Below are 25044 nucleotides of genomic sequence, written 5' to 3'. Positions count from 1 at the left end.
ATAGCCCCCAAGGACTTTCTCAACTGTGTATTCTTCCAAGAATGTTCATGAATTTCACCGCCTGAAGTTTCTATTACAATGTATTTTTTATTTATAAGATATCCAGTATGCTTTTTCATGTGGTGGTTCAGAGATGATTGCTGTCTCTACAGTTCTGGATATTTCCTTAGCCAGTGTATACCTCTTTGTTTCTCTTACATCTTCCAGGGGAGTTTTAAAGCTTCCTTTACATGTGCTGTTAGTTTTTTCCTAGATATTTCTTGTAGTTTGAAGTCATAGATTTCAAGACTTTCCTTTATATTTTTTTAGTCAATTTTTTTGGGGGGGCATAGGAGAAAACTATAGATTTTCATTATAATCGCTTTATGGGGGATGCATCATTGAACTTCACTGATTTTTTTTTTTAAATAGTGTTTGGTAATTAATTTCTCACGATTGTCTCCCATGGGCAGATGTCATCTGCCAGTGATGGTTATCTGCCTCTGTCCCCATCCACTGTCATTTGTTTTTCTCAGTTGCATAGTTTTTATTCCCTAAAACGTTAGTAGTGATGAGTAGACGGCACTGACTTATTCCTGAACTCACTTGAGCCCTGTTAACCAGATGGTATTACGGTCTGAGTGTGTGAGTGGAGATGGCTGCGATCCTTTTATTTGGAACCAATTACAACTTTTTTTTTTAAATTTATTTTATATGTATGAGTACACTATAGCTGTCTTCAGACACACACCAGAAGAGAGCATCAGATCCCATTACAGATGGAGCCACCATGTGGTTGCTGAGAATTGAACTCAGGACCTCTGGAAGAGCAGCCAGTGCTCTTAATTGCTGAGCCGTCCCCAATTAAAACTTTTGTTATCAAGTCTGTAACTATGGGGCTGTAGATAAGGCTCAAAGACTGTTTACTGCTCTTGCAGAGGACCGGAGTTGAGTTTCCAGCACCCACACTGACAACTGAAAGCTTGCAGTAACTCCAGCTCTAGGGAGCCAGCATCTCTAGCTTTCAAGGGTCTCTGCAACAAGTGCACATACGCCCAATATATAAATAAAGTAAAAAATGTAAAAAGGTTGTAATGAGTGTCTTAAAATTTATTTTAATGTCTACTATGTTAATATTTTCTGTTTTTATCTGTTGTAATTTGTCCAGTTTTTTAATGAGTCCTTTTTCTTCATTGTTTCCAAGTGTTTTTTGGTGAGGATTTTTACATTAATCTTGATTTAATTTATAGATGCAGTAATGTCTTCATGTCAAGGTTATATTGATCTCATAAGATAAAGTTAGAAATGGACTTTTCCCTAGAGATCCTCCAGCATACCCTAAAGCATGTGCTACCACAACTGGCAGAGAACTACTTTTCTCTCATTCATGGGGATAGAATTAAATGTCTTCAGGATGATCTGAATGTTGAAATTGTGAAGAAACTTGTCCATAATGTTGTTTGGCCCTATGTCATGGGAGGCTGGAGGTTGGGGATACATTTGAATAGAGTCTATGGTTATTTTTAGTATCCATTTCTTTAATTCTAAGATTAAGTAGATTGCCTTTCCGACAGTAGGTAGACTTTCAGTGTCTTTGCCTAGATCATTCAGTCCCCTGCTGTTTCTAAAGCTCTGCAGAGAAGAGTGGGCAGAGCAGGACTGGACAGCTGTGGGACAATCGCTTGCGTGGCTGGCCCCGCCCAACACCTGGCAGTTTAGATTGGAGTCCACTGTGTGTGAACTGAACAACTGTTTCAGCGGCTCTCTCCTGAAACTCAGGAGTTGACATTGCTTCAGCCAGAGCTGCCCATGTGACGAGCTCCCACCAAGTGCTCTGGGCATTGAGTTTCTAACAGGCTTTCCTGGATGGAAACTTTCTGTCTGTGCTGTCACAGCCCTGGGGGAGTTCAGCATGTGCTCCAGGACTCCACTGGAGTGGATCCTAGGGGGCTCTTGCCTGCGTTCCTATAGGCTTTGCCCCATGAGACCCTTCCTCTGATAATTTTTCTTTCTTCTAAAAAGGTTTATTTTGTGTGCATGAGTGTTTTGCTGACATCTATGTGTGTGTACCATGTGCATGCCTGATACCCATGGAGGCCAGAGGCTATCAGATCCCTGGAACTGGTGTTAGGTAGTTGTGAGCCATGTGGTATCCCCTGAGGCCACGGGAGGAACAAGTGGTGTTAATTGAGGAGCCATCTCTCTAGCTCCTGCTGAGTTTTCTTTGTGTACTTTTACCGCAGTAGATCCCAGCAGTGAATATTAACTATGGAATAAACCGTGTGTGAGTCCTCCTGCTCAATCAGTGAGCCCGGAGTGACAGTGGGATCCAGTACAGCACTTACGTAGTAGAATTCTTACAAAGGATTTATTTAACTTTAGATCAGGTATATACATGTTTGTCTGTATGTCGCTATGTACACAGAGGTGAATATCTACGTCCCGGGAGGGCATTGGAGCTCTTGAAGCTGGAGTTACGATTGGTTGCGAGCTGTCTGACTTGGGTTCTGGTCCCCTGCAAGAGTGGTCCAAGCTCTCATCCACCAAGCCATCTCCGCAAAAGCTCTTCGGACAGGCGTAAGGTGAAGCCTCAGTATAGATTGAATTTGCATTTCCCTGATGGCTAAGAGATTGAGCACTTCCAAATAGTTATTGAGCATTTGTATTTCTTGTGAGAGTTGTCTGTTCAGTCCATTAGCCTGTTTATTAATTGGCCGATTTGTGGATTTTTGTTTGAGTTCAGAGTTATTGGTGATTTCTAGATGTTTCCTCTGTTGACTATGTACTATGTACTGTAAAGCTTTCCTGCCATTCCGTGGCTACCTTTTTATTTTGCTGATTATTTTCTTTGATGTGCAGAAACTACACACGCTCTCATCTGTCACTTCTTGGGGTTATATTGGAGTCTTTTTCAAATGGTCTCTGAAAGTGTTTTACCTCTTTCTTGCCAGAAGTTTCACAATTTCAAGGGAGGCTAAATCTGGGGAGATGGTTCATCAAGGCAGAGGGGCTGTGGTGGCAGGAGAGGCAGCTGGTCACCCTGTGTCCATAGTCAGGCAGCAGAATGAGGAATGCTGCCACACGGCTTTCTGCTTCCTTTTTATTCTGTATATTCCTAGTTAGTCCACTGGGACTCCAGTCCAAGGAGAGGAACCACCTACATTTAGGATGTGCCTTGTCACCTCAAATAATCTAGTCTTGATAATCCTCCAACGGCATGCCATAAGAGCTTGACTGCTTGTGACGCTAGATCTCATCGTGCGGACAGGGTCCCTCTCACTGTCACAGGCTAAGGCAACCATGAGCAAGGTTTTCTTTCCTTAGTCTTTCTTGACAATTTTTTTGTCGGCATATAGCAAACCTATTGATTTTTATATGTTGATTTTCGTACCCTGCCATTTTGCTTTAGTGTTCATTAGAGCTAAGGAAACACTGACTCTCATATATTGCTAGGCAACAGAGTTCTCTAAAAGGTAATGGGTTAAATAGATAGCATTTATAAATTTACTCTAATTCTGTGGGTCAGATTTAGACAGAGCCCAGCTTGTGTCTGGATCACATGGTACCTGCTGGAGTTGGAGCATCCCTCTCTATCCAGCCTATGGATTGGCTCTGATGACTGAGCAGGGAGGGGCCACTCGACTGGGAATGTTTGGACCTTGGCGTTCGTCTCGCCTGGGTTCATTATTCCTCCTGTAATCTCAGGGTCTCTTGCTCACCATCTGGCTTGTTCACATGGCCTGGGCAGCTCAGGCCCCCAAGGCATAAGAGTAGATCTGTCAGACCTCCTGAAGGCTTAGGCCCAGAAGCTCACTTCTGGTGGTTAAAGTGATTCCAACTCCAGATTTCCTGGGAGGAGAAATGAATTCCATGTTCTTTTAAAGATTTGTTTAGTTTTATGTTCATTGATGTTTTGTTTCCATGTATGTCTGTGGAGATGTCAGATCCCCTGGAACTGGAGTTACAGTTGTGAGCTGCCTTGGGGCTGCTGGGAATTGAACCTGGGTCTTCTGGAAGAAGAGCCAGTGCTTTTAACAGCTGAGCTGTCTCCCCAGATTCTATGCTCTTAACATAAGGAAGGTGATGTTTGTGTATAGGGAAAGGAAAGGCGCATACCTCAGCCGTCGGAAGGGCTGTTCACCCTGATTATGACGCATACTTGTTCCAACGTTTCAAAACTTACTGTCTTCTCAGCCTTCTGTTCTTAATTGTTTTCAGTTTGTTTTAATTAGCATACAGTAAGAGGCTTAATTATGTCATTTTTATACTTGGCTGTGGCTGACATACATTCTCTTGTTCCGCTGAATTGTCCTCCTCTGATCCCAATGGTTCCCTTCCATCTTGTCACAGTACCTGATCTATTCTTGTTTGATAGGACAGGGCAAAGCAAGCATTAGCAGGGAGAGTGGCAGAGTTATAGAAGTTACATGAGGAAATAATCATCTACTGTATACCCGCATCGTGCACACAGTCTGTATACCCGCATCGTGCACACAGTCTGTATACCCGCATCGTGCACACAGTCTGTATACCCGCATTGTGTGTGCGGAAATGATGTCATTCGATTATCAGGTTCTGAAAGGTGACATGCAGTCAATGCAGCTCAGTGGAGAAAGTTGAAACATGTCAGCTCTCAGTTCTACGAGCTTTAGTCATCTTTTCCTCTAGTTTTATTAAATGAAAATTGATGACTTAAAAATAATGCTGTGTAACTTTCACAGTAGACCTTTAAAAAGAAGATACATGTGGAGCACATCCATGGAAATAAGTTAGCTTATTGATATTACTTAGTTTTCTATATATATGCATATGCAGTCTGATAACTTTGTTAGCATTGTTTGTCACTTTGCAATAATATCAAAATAGAATTTGTCCTTGTTGGTTTTTTGTCACCTTGACACAAGCTAGTTACAAGTTAAAGTCATCTGGGAAGAGGCTCCTCTGCAGAGAAAATGCTCCCATCAGCTGGGCCCGTAGACAGGTCTGTATGGAAGGCATTTTCTTGATTGATTGATGTGGGATGGCCCAGCCCACTGAAGGTCGAGCTGGTCCTAGGAAGGATCCTAGGTGGTAAGAGAAGGAGGGCTGAGAAGCCAGTAAACAGGGTTCCTCCATGGCCTCTGTCTCAGCTCTGGTGCTTGCCTCCTTCTTGATGCACTTGATGCACACTGTACACTGTAAGGTACACTGTAAGGTGAAGTAAACCAGTTTCCCCTTGGCTTGTTTTGGCTCATGGTGTTTTATCACAGCAATTTAAACCTAGGACAGAACCTGTTTTTCTTCTGGATATATTTTGCTTTTAAGCTTGTGTGCCTAGAGAATGTGAACTATATATTAGCTTTGCATAGCTATAATGAAATATCTGAAGCCAGATAACTTTATAAAGAAAAGAGGTTTATTTAGCTTATACTTTTGGAAGTTCAAGAGCATGATCCTGCCATTGGCTCAGCACCTCATGTGGCAGGAAGGTATTAAATGTTGGAAGCACACAGAGGAGGAAGAAAAGATCTTGAAATAGGAAGCCTGAGAGCTTAGTGGACCCATGCTTGCTGTGGCTTCAACTCTTGAGGACTGCCCTCTGTCTTCAGTGACCTCAAGAACTTCCCATTGACCTCTTGAAGGTGACTTGTCACCTCCTGAATCTTTCACACATTGATTCTGTGATCTGTTGGATCAAGCCTTAATCAGATGGATATTTGGAGGACAAACCACGTTGAAACTATAGCATGACCCACAGCTAGTCGCACTGCTCATTCGAATCACTTAGTGTGGTGACTGCAGTGCCTGGGCCATCACAGGGTAATTAAGTAAGACTGATGGGGGAGGACACAGGCATCTTATTTTCAGTTTTCTGAGCTTCCTGTGTGGTTCCAGTGTATGGCAAGCTTGTTGAGAATCACTGGTCTAATTAAAATTATTTCTATATGCCAATAAAAATTGTGTTTATTCCACACTAAGTGGCTGTTTTCTGTATCCAGCACTATTCACTTTATGTTTCCACTTGGAAAAACATAATTAAAATGTAAATTTGGCAAAGTGAAATTATATGTATTGAGAAGTGAAGATCTGGAGAACCCATTAAGGCAGATATTTACATATCTAGAATTAATGTTCATGATTTGTCAGCTGATGAATTGTAAATATCCCACTGAGCTAGTTAACTGAAAATCAGTCATTGTTCAGCCAGAGTCATTTAGCAGTGGGTTGAGTCTTGGCCATGACTTAGATAAATGTTAAGAGCTATTACACCAGAGGATATTCATGAGGCATATGCAGTGCATACTGTCAGTGCAAATAGTCTGTTTGGTCTGGAGTAACAGAATGATGTGAGTATTCTTCTGGGAGGAGTGGGATTTGGAGTCAGAATCCAGTAGCTTTCAGAGTTTTCTGGCTAACACAGGAAGTGACTAGGTGATTTTGAACATTAGCAGATAAACTAGGAGAAAAGAAGAGAAACCTCAAACCCTGTCTGATCCTTTGTCTAGAGCTCTTGATCATATTAGTCAAGCACTTGGCAAACTGGTCTATTGATCAAACCCATTTTTTAAAATATGAATATGTGTGTGTGCACGTATATGCATACGTGTTATTTCTGTTTTGTCTGTAAAAGTCAGAGGACAACTTTGAGTGTTAATTTGTCCTCGAACACTGTGTAACCCCCTCCTCCTCCTTTGCTCAATGGCCTGCAGCTCACTGACTGTGAATCCCAAGGACCCATCTCTGTCTTCCAGGGCTGAGATTACAAGCATGTGCTCAGCCTTGTCTTGCTTTTTAATGTGGGTTTTTGGGATTGAACTCAGGTCCTAATGCGTGGAATGGCACCATCTCATTAAAAAATAAAAATAGCAGCTGGGTGGTGGTGGCGCACGCCTTTAATCCCAGCACTCAGGAGGCAGAGGCAGGCGGATTTCTGAGTTCGAGAGTTCGAGGCTAGCCTGGTCTACAGAGTGAGTTCCAGGACAGCCCAGGCTATAAAGAGAAACGTGTCTCGAAAAACCAAAAAAATAAATAAAAAATAAATAAATAAAAATAAATAAATAAAAATAGCTTTATTAAACCACAGACATGTTCATTTATTTACTTATTCCCTACGGCTGCTTTTCAGTTCTCAAGGCAGACTTGAGTATTTATGACAAAGCTGTCTAGTGCACGGAGCCGCAAGTATTTATTATGTGACCTTTATGGACTGTGTGCCCCAGTTCCTGTGTTAAAGTGTCAGCCCACGTTTCCTATTGTAGCTGATGCTTCTCAGTTGGTCCTGTTAAGCTGAAGTTGGTGTCTAACCTACAAATGACTGTAGATGGTTGAGTTGTGACTCTTTGAAATGGGAGCTTCAGTTAAGGCAAAGGGTTTGCCTTGTGTACTAGTAACTCGTTCATTACTGTGATGAAGCACCACGAGCAAGGCAGTTTATAAAAGAGAGCACGTAGTGTGACTGTGGACCACGAGCAAGGCAGTTTATAAAAGAGAGCACGTAGTGTGACTGTGGTTGCAGAGGAGTGAGCCTGTGATGGTGTTGGGAAGGGTGGGGCAGAAACAGCTGGAAGCTCACCTCTCCCACTGTGACGTCAGTGAGGCCTCCAACAGACACAGCGCCTCATCCTTCCCACACAGTTCCACTAACAGGGACCGAGTGTGCACACAGGAGCCTTTGGGCCATTCTCACGCAGTCTACCACCCTTTGTCAGCAGTGCAGGTGCTACTGCCAGTCACCCACTATGTTCCCTTTCATCAAGGCTCTCGCTGTTGGTCTCTCTCTCTCTTGGGGTGGTCATGTGATACCAAGCAGCTAAAGAACTTGGTTCATGAAGGTTTCCCTGCAGTCACAGGAGATAGACTTTCACACATCTTGCTAGTAACAGATCTGGCTGTGGAAGTTTGAAGATGATAGATCCTCAGCCTTTAAATTTGATTAAAGTAAGATGTTGAAGACAGTGGCGGTTCAGTGGAGAGGGCATGTATATCTGGCTCAGAGTCTCTGGTCTCAATATAGAGGCTACCTCTGAGTCACCTCTTACCCCAGAGGATCTGAATGCTGGTGAAAGCCCTCATGGATTTGCTGAATTATAACATCTGAAAAAGGCATGCTTACCAATGAAAACTTACAAACTACTCTAGCCTTCTAAGGTCTTAACTACCCTTTCGAATGTATTGAACCTCAGCCTCTTGATTTTCAGTGATTTTTATATGCAGACTGCACATAGAAGCAAGGAAATGTCTAGAAATACGATAGGCTGCCAATCCCATCAACCCGATCATCCGAGCCACAGGATGAAAGAAAAGCCTTATTATGTAGCTCAGGCTAGCCTTCAACCCATAATCCTGCCTTGGTCTCTTGAGAGCGCCGGGATTAGACATGTACAGCTCTCACCAGGCTGAGAAGTGGCAATTTAGAGAATATGCCAGATGGGCTCATTTTAGAAGACAGCTATGATGTTTCTCTAAAATTTTATTAATAAAGTAAGTTACCTTTGTGACCACAGAATATCTTTTTTGTAAATTATTTAAGGTAGCTTCAGATCAAAATCTCTTACATGAAAAGATACTAAATTTTCTCTGTTCATAATTTATGCCTAGATCTGTACCAGAAAGATGCTGCCAGGAATGTGGGGTGGGGTATGCTGTATCCAACCTTGCTAGACCAGTCTCTGCTTGATGCGGGTATTCTCTACCTGTCCGTCGGATTTCCTTTCCTGAGGTGCTGTTTGGCAGAGAGCCAGTGATTTTAGCTTATGATGGCTCTTAGCACTGCTAATTTCACAGCCTGAGCTGTTAGAACCAACAGGTTAATTAAAAAGAAACCTTTGACACTTTGGACAGAGATGGGAGGGTTGTGAGTTCCAGGCTAGCCTGATCTACACAGACTTTAAGGCTAGCCTAGACTACACATTGAAAACTGTTTCAAAAAGAAAATAAATGTAATCATTGCTGATGGCTGTTGGTATGGAGTTTGGGTGGTTGATAGAATGTTGGGTTTTCTGCGCATGCCCCTGTCCCTCACTAACTCCCGGTCCTCCTTTGACAGGTCCGTGACTACCATCTGTTCCACACGATGAGTAACAGCCACCCTCTCCGCCCCTTTACTGCAGTGGGGGAAATTGATCATGTGCACATTCTGTCTGAGCATATTGGTGCCTTGCTGATTGGTGAAGAGTATGGTGATGTCACGTTTGTGGTGGAAAAGAAGCGCTTTCCTGCCCACAGGGTCATTTTAGCAGCTAGGTGCCAATATTTTCGGTAAGTGTATAATAATAATTATTATTATTTTTAGATTTAAGTCATGTGGGAAGCAGTGGTGTTTTCTATGAAAAATATGTGACTCAAGTGTACCAAGTGAACTCCTTTAGTACAGTGTCTAGAAGAACTTTATCTTTGCAGAGTTGTCACTTCCTGAGAATTCCTTTTTCTTTAGGAGCCAGCCTAGAGTTAAGGGCTTAGAAGGCTGTCTGGGTCAGAGAGCACCAGTTAACTCTTGGTGTCTGAAGCACTTTCTCAGGCTGTGTGTGCTGCGTTTACCTTCTGTGCACAGTAGCTGGAGGGAGTCAGCGCTGGGGCACTGGCGGGTGGACTTCTTGTTGTGGGTAAGCTGGCTCTCCAGACTGAATGGGCCCGGGTGCTTCTCAGCTTTGGATGACTGTAGCCAGCACCTGTGGGTAACCTAACAACAGCTCCCAGGCATGGGGGAAACCCACTCAAAGAAACAAGTATTAGATAAGACTGTTGCAGAGTTACATTAGAACTAAAATTAATGTATTATACATATAATATTTCATATATAAACATATATATATAAATGCATATTTAATGAATGAATAAATCCCACTTACAGACAGCTAATTCTTAGGTCCTTAATTTTCCAGGTTATAACAATTAAACTGATCTCTTACCTGCATTTCACCTCATCTTTGCTAAACGGGAATCACCAGTGACCTATTACCTATGTGATTGTTTGTCTTTGACCTTGACATTACTAAAACTTTGTCTGTTTACAATAAAACTGGTACATAGAGTCACAGTTTCATTTGGAGAAATTGAGAGGCTTGTGGCTTAGGGAAATTTCATTTGTCCTCCAGTGAAAGCTGCATGTAGCCTTGAGAGGAGGACCGATGGGGACAGTGGAGCAGGCACGCCTTGGTGTCATACTCACAGTCAGTGTGCTCCTGGAAGTGTGTGCTCTGTGGCTAGAACTACCACAGTTCTATGAGCGTTTTCACACCTTGCCTTCCTGTACAAATGAAATACTATTAGTGAAACTGGAAACTCAAAAACCAGCGAGAGCCAGCCGCCCTTCCTAAGGGTCAGTTTTCATGGCCCTAGCCTGGCCCTAGGCTCTGGCGCCTGGCCTTGGTCTGTCTTTCCTTTCCCTTTGCTTACTTTTTTGTCCCGTTGGTACTATGAAAGTGCTTTTTACAGCTCTTCTTTATTTGATAATAGACAGTCTCTTCTTTCTGTTTACTGTTTTGAATACTGTATGTTCTCCTCTCCTTAACAAGCAATGGAGAAAGACACCCGCATGTGAATGTGATCAGTTAAAAGAAACCCAGACATTTCTAGAAACATGCAGATGGTATTGAGCTAACAGGACACATTCCCTGACTTACTGACCTTTCTGCTTCTGTGACACTGACCCTTTGAGGTATTTGGGGCTCACTCGGGCTAAACCCACTTCATCACCAACACTCTCAGATCCTCACTCAGAAAGCTCTTCCTTCGCCAAGGATAGCTACCTGTCAGCAGTCCAGGGTTCTGACAGCCTTGTCACACCCCAGAGCCTGCCAGTTCCCCATGAGGGCATATTAGCTGTACAAGAGGGGACCTCTCACGAGCATTGAACCCCTTTACCCATTACTGGGAAAGAGCCATGGCAGAGCTTTCTTAGAACCCATTGATCCCCACTGATCGTCCCGATGATACACAGTGTTTCAACCATGCCCATCCTGACATTCCGATTCCCCCGGGTTTCTGTACTCATTCCGATGTCTCCCTAATCAATGATGTTTTCCTCTAGCAGCTTCTTAAAAGAATGATTACTGAGTTGAAGGGTGTGTACGGTTCAGATTTGAATAGATTACTAAATTGCTTTCTGAAACGGGGAGGGGCTCAGAGCCTTAGTCCTTAAAGCACTGCAGGGCAGACCCCAGTTTCTCACTGTTGTGCCGCTGTTAGAAGCTCCCGTTTGTCTGTCTGCTCACCCCCTTGGACGGATTTACTTTGTAAGCGGTTCGTGGACTGGCAGCTTCTTTATATTGAGTTCATTGTTCTCTCACAGGATCACTTCAGCTCCTGTGTGCTCTGGCATTCTCAGACTATCTCGTTAGCTCAGTCGTTTGTGGTATTAATTCAAAATGGTTTTAAAAAAGATTTATCTATTATATGAGTACACTGTCGCAGTCTTCAGACCCATCAGAAGAGGACAGGAATCCCATTACAAATGGTTGTAAGTCACCATGTGGTTGTTGGGAATTGAACTCAGGACCTCTGGAAGAGCAGAGCCCTCAAAATGGTTTTAAAATACTTTTTCTTGTTTCCTTTAAAGAAGCACGTAAAATCACTTGCATTTCTGTACCTGGATCTCTGTGTCTTTAAGCAAATCTATAGCTGCATAGTGTTGGGAACCATTATTTCATAGATTTTGCAGCACACTGTGTTTGAGGTTTTCTAACTGTGTTTCTTGTTTGGTGTGCAGGGCATTACTGTATGGTGGGATGCGAGAGTCACAGCCTGAAGCAGAGATCCCTCTCCAAGACACCACGGCCGAGGCCTTCACGATGCTCCTCAGATATATCTACACGGGGCGGGCGACACTGACGGATGAGAAGGAGGAGGTGCTGCTGGACTTTCTGAGCCTGGCTCACAAATACGGATTTCCAGAGCTAGAGGATTCTACCTCAGAGTATCTCTGCACCATCCTGAACATTCAGAATGTCTGTATGACTTTTGACGTTGCCAGTCTCTACTCGCTTCCCAAGTTGACTTGTATGTGCTGCATGTTCATGGACAGGAATGCTCAGGAGGTGCTGGCCAGCGACGGCTTCCTCTCCCTGTCCAAGGTGTGTTCTGCTCTGCACTTGCTTTCTCGGCATGCCTTCCCTTCCTTGTCCTTGAGCGACCACAGACAGCAGTCCTAGAACCAAAACCCTTGCTCTCAAAGCAGTCATCTGGTCCAGCGCGTGCCACTGGCCGCCAGAGCTCTAGATCTTACACGCTTGGGTTTTTTCTTTCTTTTCAAGGTTTCTCTAGTAAGTTTTATGTACAGTGGGGTCTGTTCAGCCAGAAACAAGTGAATGATAATAACAGCTGCAGAGGATGGATGAACTGGAAATCCTCACAGGAGGTGAAACAAGCCATCCTCAGAAAGACAAACCCCACTTGTTGCTCTTCTAATGGATATGTGTAAAAATACGCAAATGTAAGGGCGTGGCTGTCTTAGTTTGCTTTCTATTGCACTAATAAAACACCATGACCAGCCGGGCGGTGGTGGCGCACGCCTTTAATCCCAGCACTTGGGAGGCAGAGGCAGGTGGATTTCTGAGTTCGAGGCCAGCCCAGTCTACAGAGTGAGTTCCAGGACAGCCAGGACTACACAGGGAAACCCTGTCTTGAAAAACCAAAAAAAAAAAAAAAAAAAAAAAAACCAACACCATGACCAAAAGCAACTTGGGAAGGAAAAGGTTTCTATCAGCTGACAGCTTTTAGGTAGCCCTCCGTCATCACTGGGGGAGTCTGGGAAGGACCGTGCAGGCAGGAATGAAGCAGGCCCTGGAGGGGTGCTGGCCACTGGCTGGCTCCCTAAGGCTTGCTCAGCTTGGCTTTTTTCGTTCACCCCAGGACCCATCTGCACAGGGGTGGTGCTGCCTTCAGAGTGCTGGGCCTCCTCCCACACCAGCCATTAATCAAGAAAGTGCCCCACAGAGTGTGTACAGGCCAGTCTTAGGAGGCATGTCCTCAGTCGGGAGTCCCTCTTCCAGAAGACTAGCTTGTGTGAACCAACATGGTAGGTGTAGGCCAGGAACTAAGAAGGACCTCTGGAAAGAGAAGAGGAGATCTTAAGAAGGAAGAAACTGGGAAAAAAAGGTGTGGGGTGCGTGTGCGTGTACTTGTGTGCGTGTGTGTGTGTACTAGTGTGCATGTGCGTGTGTGCTTGTCGCGTGTGCGCGTGTGTGCGTGTGTGCGTGTGTAGGGTAGTGACATGGGAAGTGAAGCAGAAGACTTTTACAAATAAGAGCAAAATGTTTGCAAATGTCACTTACTCTGCATTGTAATTTTAAAAATTAACAAAATAAACCTCTTTAAAACAAGAAAAGACAGGTATAGATGTGTGGGAAAGACCCCATTGCTTTATATAGTGGCACAAAGCACCTGAGTCTGAGGGAAAGGTGCTGTTCTTTTTCTTTTTTAAAATTTAATAGCCCATGCTTTCCTAGATAGAATTGACTATGAAGCCCAGGCTGACCTCAGACCCACAGTAATCCCTCTGCCTCAGCCTTCTAAATGCCGGTATTCCACATCTGGCTTGTTGCTGCTGCCTGTTCCCACAGAAGGGAAGAGCTAGGAAGGCCGAAGCCCAAGGCTGCGATGGCTGCCTGTGTCCGGCCAGGCTGAGTGGCTGCGCACGTGCGCACGCGGCTGTGCGCCATGCTGACTCTTTACAGTGCCTCTTTACTCTTTGCAGACAGCACTCCTGAACATCGTCTTAAGAGATTCGTTTGCTGCTCCTGAGAAAGATATTTTCTTAGCTTTGTTAAACTGGTGTAAGCACAATGCAAAAGAGAACCATGCTGAAATCATGCAGGCTGTGCGCTTACCTCTAATGAGCCTCACCGAGCTGCTGAACGTGGTGAGGCCGTCAGGACTCTTGTCTCCGGATGCTATTCTAGATGCCATCAAAGTGCGGTCGGAGAGCCGGGACATGGACCTCAACTACAGAGGCATGCTCAGTAAGTACCCGCCCCTGCCTCACCGTGTGTTGGCATCTTACACCAGTTCTAGCTGCAGCACTGGCTTGCAGGTCTGCAAAGCATATGCTGGGCCAAGAGCAGAGAGCTCTGCTTCCTGAGAGTGTCTTTCTCTGCCATCTGTCCCAACATGATGAGCTGCCACAGACATGCCCAGCACAGCTATTTCCGGTCATTCTGGACACACTCTTCCATCTGCTCCTCAGAGTGTTCCTAGACATTTCCTGAAAGGTTGCTTGTCACACTAAGACATCTCCCTCTTCCTCTCCAAGCCCTGGCAGGTACTGCGTGTCTAACTCTTTAGGTGCCGCACACACAGCGTCTACGTCAACAGCGTCTATGTCATGGTTGATGTTATAACAGTGTTTTGATTTTTCTTGCAAATGAAATAATGGCAGTTGACAACTATAAAATGTTTTCTTTTTTAAAGATTTATTTTATGCACACGAGTGCATAGTCTTCTTGCACACCAGCAGAGGGCATTGGATCCCGTTACAGATGGCTGTGAGCCACCGTGTGGATGCTGGGAATTGAACTCAGGACCTCTGGAAGAGCAGTCAGTGCTCTTATCTCCTGAGCCATCTCTCCAGCCCTTTCTGTGTCATTGTACTGGAAGGAGATTGAAATCACCATTCAGATATTTCCATAATCTGGTTTAAACTGACATGCAGACCTTTTGTTAATGCGGTAGCATAAGCCTTCTGGTTGTATCAAACCCTTTAGTCAGGGCCTCTCAGATACTCAGCTATCTCTCTTAATCTCACCCACCTTCCAAACTGGCACTCACCCAGTCACAGTGCCACTCCAACCGAACATGAGTTTCTTGCCTTCTGCTCAATCATCCTGTGGAGGTGCGCTCCTGGGTTCAGGATTTAAACTGGGTTCAGGAGGACCTGTGAGGAGGGAATTTATTCTGCAAAACAGACACAGTAGAGTTATGGGTGAGCAGTGGGGAATAACAGAGGTATAGACAGAATTCCAGGAAGGAAGATCTTGGTGTTAACAGGATATAAAATTGAGGATTATGTTTTGGGTAAGTCACCATAGTTTTCTAAGACTACGAAGCCAGAAATTCCATGGCCCTGTTATCTTAGGATAGTAAACAGTGTCAGGTGAACCTCAGCACTCTCTGTCCTCAGAGTTAATGAGCCACAGTGCTCCTGAGAGACGCTGAGCTTGCTTCTGTGCTGTTTGGTTGGAGGATTTCTGATGTTTGTCAGTTCTGGCGAGCTGGCCGTTTCCTGGAGTGATTCCTCTGCTGACTGTTTTGGGACATTCCTGAAATGCTGATGGGCCCTAAATAGATGTCCTCAGCCTGGTCTTATTTCCTGAGTTATCAGATCTAGATTGCTTTTCAGTTGATAGTAGTTTTGGGGCCTCACAAATTTTGTGGGTGCACATGCATATGTGTGTGCAGGAAGTTGCAGGGCAGAGGTGAGCCTTGGTATTATTCCTTAGGAGTGATCCAACTTGATCTTGAGACCGGGTCTTTTACTGGGAACTGGGGCATGCTGATCAGGCCGAGTGAGTGGCTGGGCAGCAAACCCCGGGGATCCGCCTAACTCTGTGTCCCCCAGTGCTGGGATGTCCAGTTTGTGCCCTTATACTCAGCTTGTGTGGACTAGGAAACAGGTTTGGGTCCTCACCGTTTTTATGGTAGCCACTTTGTAGACTGAGCTATTACCCCAGTCCCTGGGCCAGACAAGTTTGATTTTAAGACCTGAAGTAATCAGTAGCTCTGTGATCTGGCAATAAATGATTTGATTTCTAGTTTTCTATCTCAGTGTTGTTATGAGGATTAAGTAAAATAATTTGTATAAATACAAGCTCAGTAACAGACCGCTGCTGTCAGTATTGGTGTGGTTTCCCCCTCCTCTGTCATTGTGTGAACTGTCAGTCACCACATTCTTTTACTCTTGGGGTTTGAACACAGTGTTTTGTGTGGGTCTTATTTATTGATCTTTTATCTCGACCGCTGGACACACTGAGCAGCATAGAGCGGTGAGTGAGTGGTGGATGGATTCTGGAGGTAAAGCTCCTGGGAGTGGAAGCACATGGCTGGCGCTCAGTCAGCTGGGGACAGCAAGGGAAAGGAGAACGATGTCAGAGGCCAAGCCTTGCCGAGCTGGAGGAGGAGTTGGAGAAGCAGAGACAAAAGAGCTTTGAGAGCCATGGATGCTGACCAGGAGGGAGCTGCTGGAGGGAGAGGCAGTCAGTGCTGTCTCATGATACCAGACCAGCATGGTGGAGGAGAATCGAGAGGGCTTCCTGTGAACTGTGACGAATGAGGCTGTGACAGCCTAGGAGTCAAGCCGTTGTGTTTAAGGGAAGGATAATACTCACAGTGCGCCAGCCATTCTGTCTGTGAATTGAGGTAAAAGGCAGTAGAGAAGTGACGTAGCTCCTGAAAACACACTGGAAAGATCCAGGAAGCAGTTAGAACTCGAGGTGAAGTCAGCCTTGGCTAGAGTAGGAGGGAAAGGTGACATGACAGGATGAGTGTTTGATTTTACACTTCCCAAGTCCTCATTTGGTACCTCTTATGTAAGCCCCTCCCCTCCTTTCCTGTGATTGGCTGATAGGGCCCTAGAACTGGATTGCTGAACATGTGGTTGGGTCACGGATGTAGGTGTGAGGTATATTTGGCACTTCAAACAGTTATGGTTCCTTAGAATTGATTAGCTGGTCAGTCCATGGGTGAGCTGTGGGCTGTAGCGCTCTGGGAGGTTCCGTATGAGTGGGATAGTTGAGGCCCTCAGTTCTGGAGAGGTGTGTTTACTGTGATGATTGCTCATCCGTGGTGAACTCTTCCTTTAGAAGAAATTCAGGCAGGGATCAAGGAACAGATTATGAAAGTGGCAATCCTCAGATCATTGGGGGATGGTTGAGTAGGAGGGGTTTCTGACTCTTAGAGTATTTAAGTAGTCTAATAAATAATAAAAATGCTGAGAAAGCACAATACATCCCTAGCGGTTTCTTAAGAGGCTGTTTTCTAAGCGATGCCATCAAACATTCAGGGGATTGTTTTAGCACGTTTCCCCAATTGGGAAACAAGGTCTGATGTTGATGCAGAACTATTCCTAGGCTGATGGTGCTGAGGCTAGCTCTGCTTGTTTTGGATCTACTGGCAGAGTCTGTGTGATTGTTTTGTTCTTCCCTGGACGGACGTGTGTGTGTGTGTGTGCGTGCAGTGTTTGTGTGTTGAGACTTACCAGGAAGAACAGAGAAGCCTGCATCGACACGAGGGCTTCTTCTTGGTCACTAACATTGGTTTCTGGAAGATTCACCCCTCAGCTGTCTATCCTGAAGCTTTACTAAATGGCAGATTTTTAAGGAGGTGGGTAATCCAGAAGATGTCTTTGCTCAATGATTCTGGTTGGTCTCTCTAGAAGATAGAGCACATGAATTTTATGCATATACAATAACATTTATCTCTACAGTTAGGAAAAGGAAATTAACTTTTTAATGAAATTACTTTTTTTCCTTGGGATGTTTGGACTGCCTCTGTTTCATTCCCTTAACATTTAGTTTCTATCTTAGTTCTGGAGATGTTCTGTCTTGAAAGTTAGTGTGTTTTCTAATAATGTCAAGTTCTACCTTGGTTTATTTATCTCATGTCTTAGACTTTGGGGAAGAGAACAGTAATTTCTTGTTTTTGCATGTTTATAGCAGGAGTGTATCATAGATTCTAGCCTCAGAATATTTTAGTGAGTAAAAATCAATATGTAAATTTGTATGTGTGTGTGTTCTAGTTACTAGACTGGGTCTTTGCAGCTGTGATATAATTGTTGATTACTTGTCTAAGTCTCATTGATTGAGTTCTTTAAAGATACAGTTGTGTTCTTTTTTGCCTGTGGTCTTCTGGCACCTGCCACAGTGCCTGAGTCAAGACTTAAAAAAAATACAGGTGACTAAATGCATCCTTTTCTTGTTTCTAGACGAGAATTTTAAGTCTCTCTCATCTATCACGGAATCTCACTTATCTCAAGGACCCTTTGAAAGTTCTGAGACTCCCTTTTACTGTTGTGTCATCTCTGGTGTGTGTTCATTTGTGAAGGTGTCTAGTGTCTGTGGGGTTCTCTTGTCATGCTGGATACTGAACGTCTGTGGCTTGGTCTGTATAGTGAGTGGTTCACACATAGTCAGCTTTGAACCCCCGCCTCTGAAAGTAAATTGGGTGGGGTTCTGTTGTACAACTGTCATTATGAATGACTTTCCCAAGGCTTTAGTCTTGCTTTGACCCCCGCATTCACCCACTCTGTGCAGGCCTAATCTCCACATTCTCAGTGTGGGAGCAGGAGGACTGTCCGTTCTTCAGGACGTTAGTAAGGAGACGAGAGGAGGATGTAGGCAGTAGAGCTGGGTAAAGAGGTTCCAGTGGGCAGAGAGCTGATGTGTGTTCAAAAGACTCATATATAGAGAGGACTGTGTCAAGTCTGTGTCCTCAAATGATAATTAGGAATATAAAAGAAAACCACAGAATAATTAGCTCCATGCCTCAGATAGTGTCACTGTGTAGCTTGGTTTTAAATTATGATTGAGTCTCGGAGTGTGTTTATGCAACCTCTCCTCTTTCTCTGAAGAGTGTTTTAGGTGTCAGCACCTGGTGACAGGCCTTCCTTACCTGTGAAGCATCCTGTGTAGATGACTTCATAGTCCTAGACACTGACCCCAGTTGTGAGATTAGTGAGGGGAGGGGCTTGAGATAACCTCCCCGTCCCACCCCCTGCCCCCCCACCCCCATTTCTCCCTTTCTAGTAATTGTTTTTTACCTTTGTTCTATAGGGCTATAAAGCTTATTTTTTTAATGGCTATAAAATAACATTATAAATCACAAGTATAAAAAAGAAAATTGTGATTACTATTCATGATCTTGCTCAGTCCAGTTGCTGCTTCATATTTTTAAGAGTTCTCTTCATGCTTAGAGAGATATAGGTACTAAGAATACTTATGAAAAAAAATAATCCTTACAGTTTGATCATTTTTGTAACTTAAATTTTTCCAGGTTTACTTTTCCTTTTAAATTCATTATTGAGCTATGGATTTTGAAGACAAACCCCATGGAGCTGTATTTTTATCTAGTAGAGTACTGATATTCTAGCTGCCGCGGGGGAGTCTCCACTTGTATAGATGAGCTTCAGCTCGGAGGGAATGAACCTGTTGAGGATGGCTAGAAAGTGCTCGAGGGCTCGCAAAAGAAACTTCAAAAGAAGACTTGGGCCTGTGTGTGATAACCTTTAATTTCTAGTTTAGATTTCAGCTATAATCATAGCTTGTACCTGGTATATTATCCAGAGTCTGATATATTTTAGTACCGAAGGAAGGGGGCTTTAGTTTCCAAGTGTGGAGGCTTGTTACATGTCCACCTCTATGGCGCAGTCTTAACCTGTGCTATCAGAGCTGTAGGTGATAGTCCCATCAGAATTGGCTTGTGGAGGAGGAGCAGAGCTTCATCCTAGGGACCCTCTGGGGTCTGGCCTCAGCTCGGCTGCTTGCTGGGCAGGAATCCGCTGAGCTTCCAGTGCTTCCCCTTGTCGCCTGTGGTGGCTGTGGTATTACACTGTGCACTGAGGATTAGCGTGAGGACCCATTCGAAGGAATTAGTATCTGTAAAGTGCAGAGTGCTGAGAACTGTCACATCTGACACAGAACGTTATGCTGCTGCCACTCCAGCTGCTGAGCATTGCTGCAGTGGGCGGTTTTGCCGACTTGCCTCACTCTGTCGCCTTTGTTCTTAGCTCCCAGTGTCCTCTTGTGGACAACGCCGCCCCCCACCTCTAGCCCCCCCCTGCCCCCCCCCCCCCCGTCTTTACTTGTTTTCATTTGAAAACTTTGGCAAAGTCTGTTTCCCACCATCTCTGCAATGCTGAATTCTTCCTGTCTCTTCCTCGTGCATCTGAAAAGTCCCATTTTCCTCTCACACCGTGCGGCCAAGTTGTATGTGCACTGTGGCAGCAAACCTGAATAGTTCTTATGTCTGTGTGCAGTATAGTAATGCCTGTTTCTTAAAGAACATACTATATGCTTTGCAAACATCATCTCAGTCTTTACGGAGAACATGTAGGACACAGGCATCGTCCTCTTAAGAAATTGAAGTTGACATTAAGAAATTGGTATATCCAGCTCAGAGTACAGCCTTGATTTAAATTCAGTCTCTGAACATGTTATGCAGCCTCCACGGAGAGTGCCAGTTTTAGGATGTCAGCACTGGAGACACCCTCCCTACCTGGGAAGCATCCTGTGTAGAGAGTACTTCAAAGTCTCAGACACGAATCTCAATAATGGAGAGAGGATTCTGATGGCAAACAAGCACCCAAGGGATGTGTATTTTCTTTTAAATAGAATCTTATTTTCTCAGCTTGGAAATTGATTAATCTTGTCGGTATGTGACCAACAGCGACTAACACTGGGGCTTCTCTCTCTGTGCTTGCTGTCCACCTGTCCTCAGTCCGGCGGCAGGTATGGGCCATCCCGTAGGTTACTTTTGTTCAGTGGATGTTAAATTGAACCTACTAACAGGATGAGTTCAGCAGAGAGGGTCCATTTGTCCCGCTCCTTGTGTTTCTAGTATTAACTTTCTCTCAGTAATGCTTAGTGTCTGGCTTACTGTGGTGGTGACCTTTAGCTGTGGTAGTGGCATTCAGTTTCGAATGCTGACCGCTATCTTAATCTTAGTGAACAACGTATAGCTTTCATTTCCATAGACTTGCCTATGCAACTTAAAATCAGATACAGGTACTGGAATCAGCTAGATGCTAGAAGTTCGCCTTTCCCTCAGTACTCTAGAACGATTCAGAGTAACCATCCACTCGCTCCTTCTATTCTAACCATAGTACCTGAAGAAAACATTGCAACTATGAAGTATGGGGCCCAGGTTGTGAAAGGAGAGCTGAAGTCGGCCTTGCTGGATGGCGACACTCAGAACTATGACTTGGATCATGGCTTTTCCCGGCACCCCATCGATGATGACTGCCGCTCTGGCATTGAGATCAAGCTTGGCCAGCCGTCCATTATAAACCACATCCGGCTCCTCCTGTGGGACCGTGACAGCCGGTGAGTCCTCCTGTCTGGGAGAAGCTGATGCCGGGTTTGCTGGAGAGGACCTGACTTTTTGGTCATCTGCTTTGGTTCCTCTCCCTTTTTCTCTCTCCTCACTAGCAGAAGGGTGACATTTATCAAGAGAGGTCCTTTGTCCTAGGGTTACTGTTGCTGCGATGAACACCATGGCCAAAGCAGCTTGGGGAGGAACGGGTTTGGCTTACACTTCTTCATTACAGTCTAGAACCAAAGAATTACCAGTGGGAACAAAGCAGGGCAGCAACCTGGAGGCAGGAGCTGATGCAGAAGCCAAGGCTCAGTGCTGCTGACTGGCATGCTCAGCCTGCTTCCTATAGAACCCAAGACACCAGCCCAGGGATGGCCCCGCCCACAGTGGGCTGATCCCGCCCCCATCAATCCTTAATTAAGACAATGCCCTACAGCTGGGTCTTAAGGCAGCAGTTTCTCAATTGAGGTTTCCTCTTTTCAGATGACTGGTGTCAAGTGACACAAAACTAGCCAGCACAATGTTTTAGCAAGGAAGTGGCGAGAGAACCGGAAAAAGGCCTTAGGTATTCAGTGATCACGTGCTTTGGTTTTACAGGTTTAAATGGCTTATTTCTTTATGTACATTCTGCTATTTCTCCTGAAAATTTGTTCTAGGGCAAGAGTTTAAAAGTTAGATTTCTTTAATAAACATTTTTGACCTTTTTAAAATTTAATTTTTATATTTTATTTTGTGTGTTGAGTGTTTTTCCTGCATGTATGTATATGCATCATGTACTCCCAGAGGCCAGAAGAAGGCAGTAGATTCCCTAAGTCTGGATTTTCAGTCAGTTGTGAGTGATCATATGTGTGCTGGGAATTGAACTCGGCTCCTCTAAAAGAGTAACCTGTTCTCTTATCTCTCCAGCCCCCATTTTTCCTCCTATACAAGCACTGAATAAGTGTTTAGTTTGAAAAATGCAGAAAAGCACATAGCAGAAAATATAAATTGCTAGTGACTTCATCACCACCATGATTGAAATCTGTATGTATCTGACTTGTGTCCGTTATCTATCTCATATACACAGACATAGTACAGAATTCTCACATCGCTTTACAAGACACAGACTAGCTATACTAGAGACTTAACTCTTCTCTTTGCATTTATCTTCTTTTGCGGCAGAGTCTCAATAATTTGCCTTGCCTACTCTCACACTTGCAATCCTGCCGTAGCTTCCCAGATACTGGAATTACAGATATGTGTGCTCCACTGCACCTGGCTTTAATTTCATGTCTCAGTTACTACATTTTAAACAGGGTATTAGTTTTGAAATGTTATCTGGCATCCTTCCATATAGGTGAACATTATTTATTTGGTTTCTTACATACTGGATATAATGAATACCTTTAAAATGCATATCATCCTATAGCTGAGGAGATTGCCTTTTGGTGTACAGCTAAGCCTCCCTGGAATAGAATCCGAGCTGTGAGGGAAGTGGGGTGGGCTTCAGGCCACGGTGCACACTCAGCTTCCCCAGAGCTCCAAGAGCACTTCCCTCCAGCAAGTGCTGCTTCCCTGGGCTTGTGACCCATTTGCGGTGGCAGGAGCACAGGGACAATGACAGCAGAATAAATGGTCTCCAGTGTTGCTCACCTTTAGCCTGAGACCCACCCAACCTGCTGTGCCTTTTTGGGTCTGGGCCTGTCGGTTCAGCTGTAACAGTGTTAGGGCTCAAGCACACGGAAGGAAGAGAGCACGTCTTGTTGGCACACTGGTGACCGTTTTGTCTTTGTTGGCCATTGGAGCCATGCCTGGAGGAATCTGTTTAAGGAGAAAGCCAGCATTTGTATGTGCAGTGTGTTTGAGATCCCTTGGGGATTGCTCTCTGGTCTGTCTTTATTAGGAATCTATTTCATGGGGCTGGAGAGATGGCTCAGTAGTTAGATCCCATACTGCCCTTGCTGAGGGCTGGAGTTTGATTTCCAACACTCCTGTTAGGTAGCTCACAACCACCTGTGACTTCTTCAGGCAGATATGCACGCACGCACTCATGCACACACATACTCACTCGTCATATACTCTAAATGTCTAAAAAATAGATTTTCTGACATGTATCCTGGGGGGTAGTTGAAGCATAATTGACAGAGGTTGGAGTGAATTCATGTCTCCTTTCCAAGAGTCCCTGGTCAATGACAGCACTGTAATAATAGTATTTGTATCGTAGTCCCATTGCTTGCGGATGGTAGCCATTCTTTATATATTTCATCTAATTAATAATGAAATTGGCATAAAACTGATAAAGAAGGTTGCTGTGCTTGAACCGGAAAGCATTGCTTTTTGTTTGCACGAAGTTAAATACTTACAGGCCTCTTTGTGTTAGCGTCTCTCTTACAGTCACCGGAGGCTTAGCGACGCCATGTTCTTTTCCCACACACATTGCTAACATTTGAAGCAAAGGTGAAAAATTCAAAATCTTAAGCCAAAAAGATTCTGATGTGTGGTAAAATTATATCCCACATTACTGCTAACCCAGAGAGGTTCAATAAAAGGTTATAACCAGCTTGGGACTGAGCGGTAAAATGAATGGGAGTGGAGGGGACAGCGGAAAATGAGGGGACGACACAAAATAAGCTGACCTTTTCTGGTCACAAGTGTGGGCTGCAGGCTGACATTTATGATCACCTAAATCTTCCAAGATTGTTCTTGTTGATATTACAGTGCAAGTAATAACTGCATCTCAAATTTAAATTTGGCTCATGACAAGGAAATACAGATTTGTTCAGTGTGGGACCAGCATGTAATGGTCCTGGGCAGCTGACTCGAGGACGAGGATGGCCTATTTTCATTACCGCTGCTTATTAGCTGGCAAGTCTTCGGTTGCATCTCCCCGTGTTGTTTATTTTCCTGCAGCCAGCCTTTAAGAGTGCTCTGCTAGGAGACTGAGAGGTAGCTGGGGGGAAGCTGGCTTCTGTAGAGAGCCTCCAACATTCCACTTGCTTTCCCCACTGAGAGGGGAGGGTACTCACTCGCCTGCTTCTCTCTTCTCACCCCCACAACTCTCTTCCTCTTTTCTCTGTCTCTCCTTCCTCCTTTCTGGCTTTACCAAGCTGCTGATATGGTATGGCCATCATCTGACCATGTAAAGAAAAGCAGTTTTGCATTTCATTTTGTTCTTAAGCAGGTCATCCTTTTATACGGTAGACAGACAAGCTGAGAGGAAATTTCACTCCGTTGGGTAACTGTTTCAGTAGTGGCTTTTCTTTTATACAGCTTCCATTATTATCTGACATGACAAATGTGCCTGTGGAACAGAACATGTAATTAGTGAGTTGTACATGCCGCCTCCTCTTCATGTTTTCCCTCCGGTTGTTGTCACTGTACCGTATATCTTCTTGTTAATTCGCAGGTCTTACTCCTACTTTATCGAGGTGTCTATGGATGAGCTTGACTGGATCAGAGTGATAGATCATTCACATTATCTGTGTCGCTCGTGGCAAAAGTTGTATTTCCCAGCTCGGGTCTGCAGGTGAGTGCTCAATCTCATTCATTTTTGTCTTTATTTAAGGACATTTGGTCTTTTAGAAGGAAACTACTCTCAAAACAAAACAAAACAAAACCCTCCAAAATAACAATTAAAAACTAGAAAACAAAACCCCAAACAAAAACCTGTAGGGAAGTTAGATTAGTGTATGGAATGTCCAGTGTGCTTTGTGCCCTGTTTTCTTGTGGACATGTGAAGTCTGTGACGAAACACTAACCCTTGGGAGGTGGAAATGCCCTTTGCACTCACTGTGATCTACACAGAGAAAGCAGTTCTGGTTGGAGAGAGTGTTGCTTCCTTAACATCCAGGGAAGATTGCTGAGAAGGCTTCCTGCTAGTTCCCAGAGCCAGCAGCAGCCCTGGCTGCTTGCATCCATGCCCTGGATGCTTGGTTCATGTTGGCATACTTGGGCCTTTCCTGAATCGGAGGAGGGAGGTGCGGCTGGACAGCATCAGTGTTGTAAGTGGGGTAAAAGGTGCAGGCTGCCTCAGCCAGCAGGCTTCATGCTCATACCCTTTCTCCAGCTCAGTACCAGCTGATCCTG

General features: G+C 44.5%; 1 protein-coding gene across 2 annotated transcripts in view; it reads left to right on the top strand.

The window, feature by feature from the left end:
• Positions 1 to 25044, top strand: part of Btbd9 (BTB domain containing 9) — a 354330-nt gene that overhangs the window by 32329 nt on the left and 296957 nt on the right. For both annotated transcript variants that reach the window (XM_028767910.1, XM_028767911.1), the window contains 5 exons: positions 9005 to 9216; positions 11666 to 12029; positions 13652 to 13916; positions 20768 to 20987; positions 24365 to 24484. In XM_028767910.1, coding sequence (XP_028623743.1) covers positions 9032 to 9216; positions 11666 to 12029; positions 13652 to 13916; positions 20768 to 20987; positions 24365 to 24484 — 1154 coding nt within the window. In that variant the 5' untranslated portion in view covers positions 9005 to 9031. The remainder of the gene's footprint in view (positions 1 to 9004; positions 9217 to 11665; positions 12030 to 13651; positions 13917 to 20767; positions 20988 to 24364; positions 24485 to 25044) is intronic.

The sequence above is a fragment of the Grammomys surdaster genome, unplaced genomic scaffold (assembly GCF_004785775.1).
Source record: "Grammomys surdaster isolate TR1022 unplaced genomic scaffold, NIH_TR_1.0 183, whole genome shotgun sequence".
Lineage (NCBI taxonomy): Eukaryota > Metazoa > Chordata > Mammalia > Rodentia > Muridae > Grammomys > Grammomys surdaster.
Note: the sequence above shows the minus strand (reverse complement) of the source record. Positions and strands in the feature narration are given on the sequence as shown.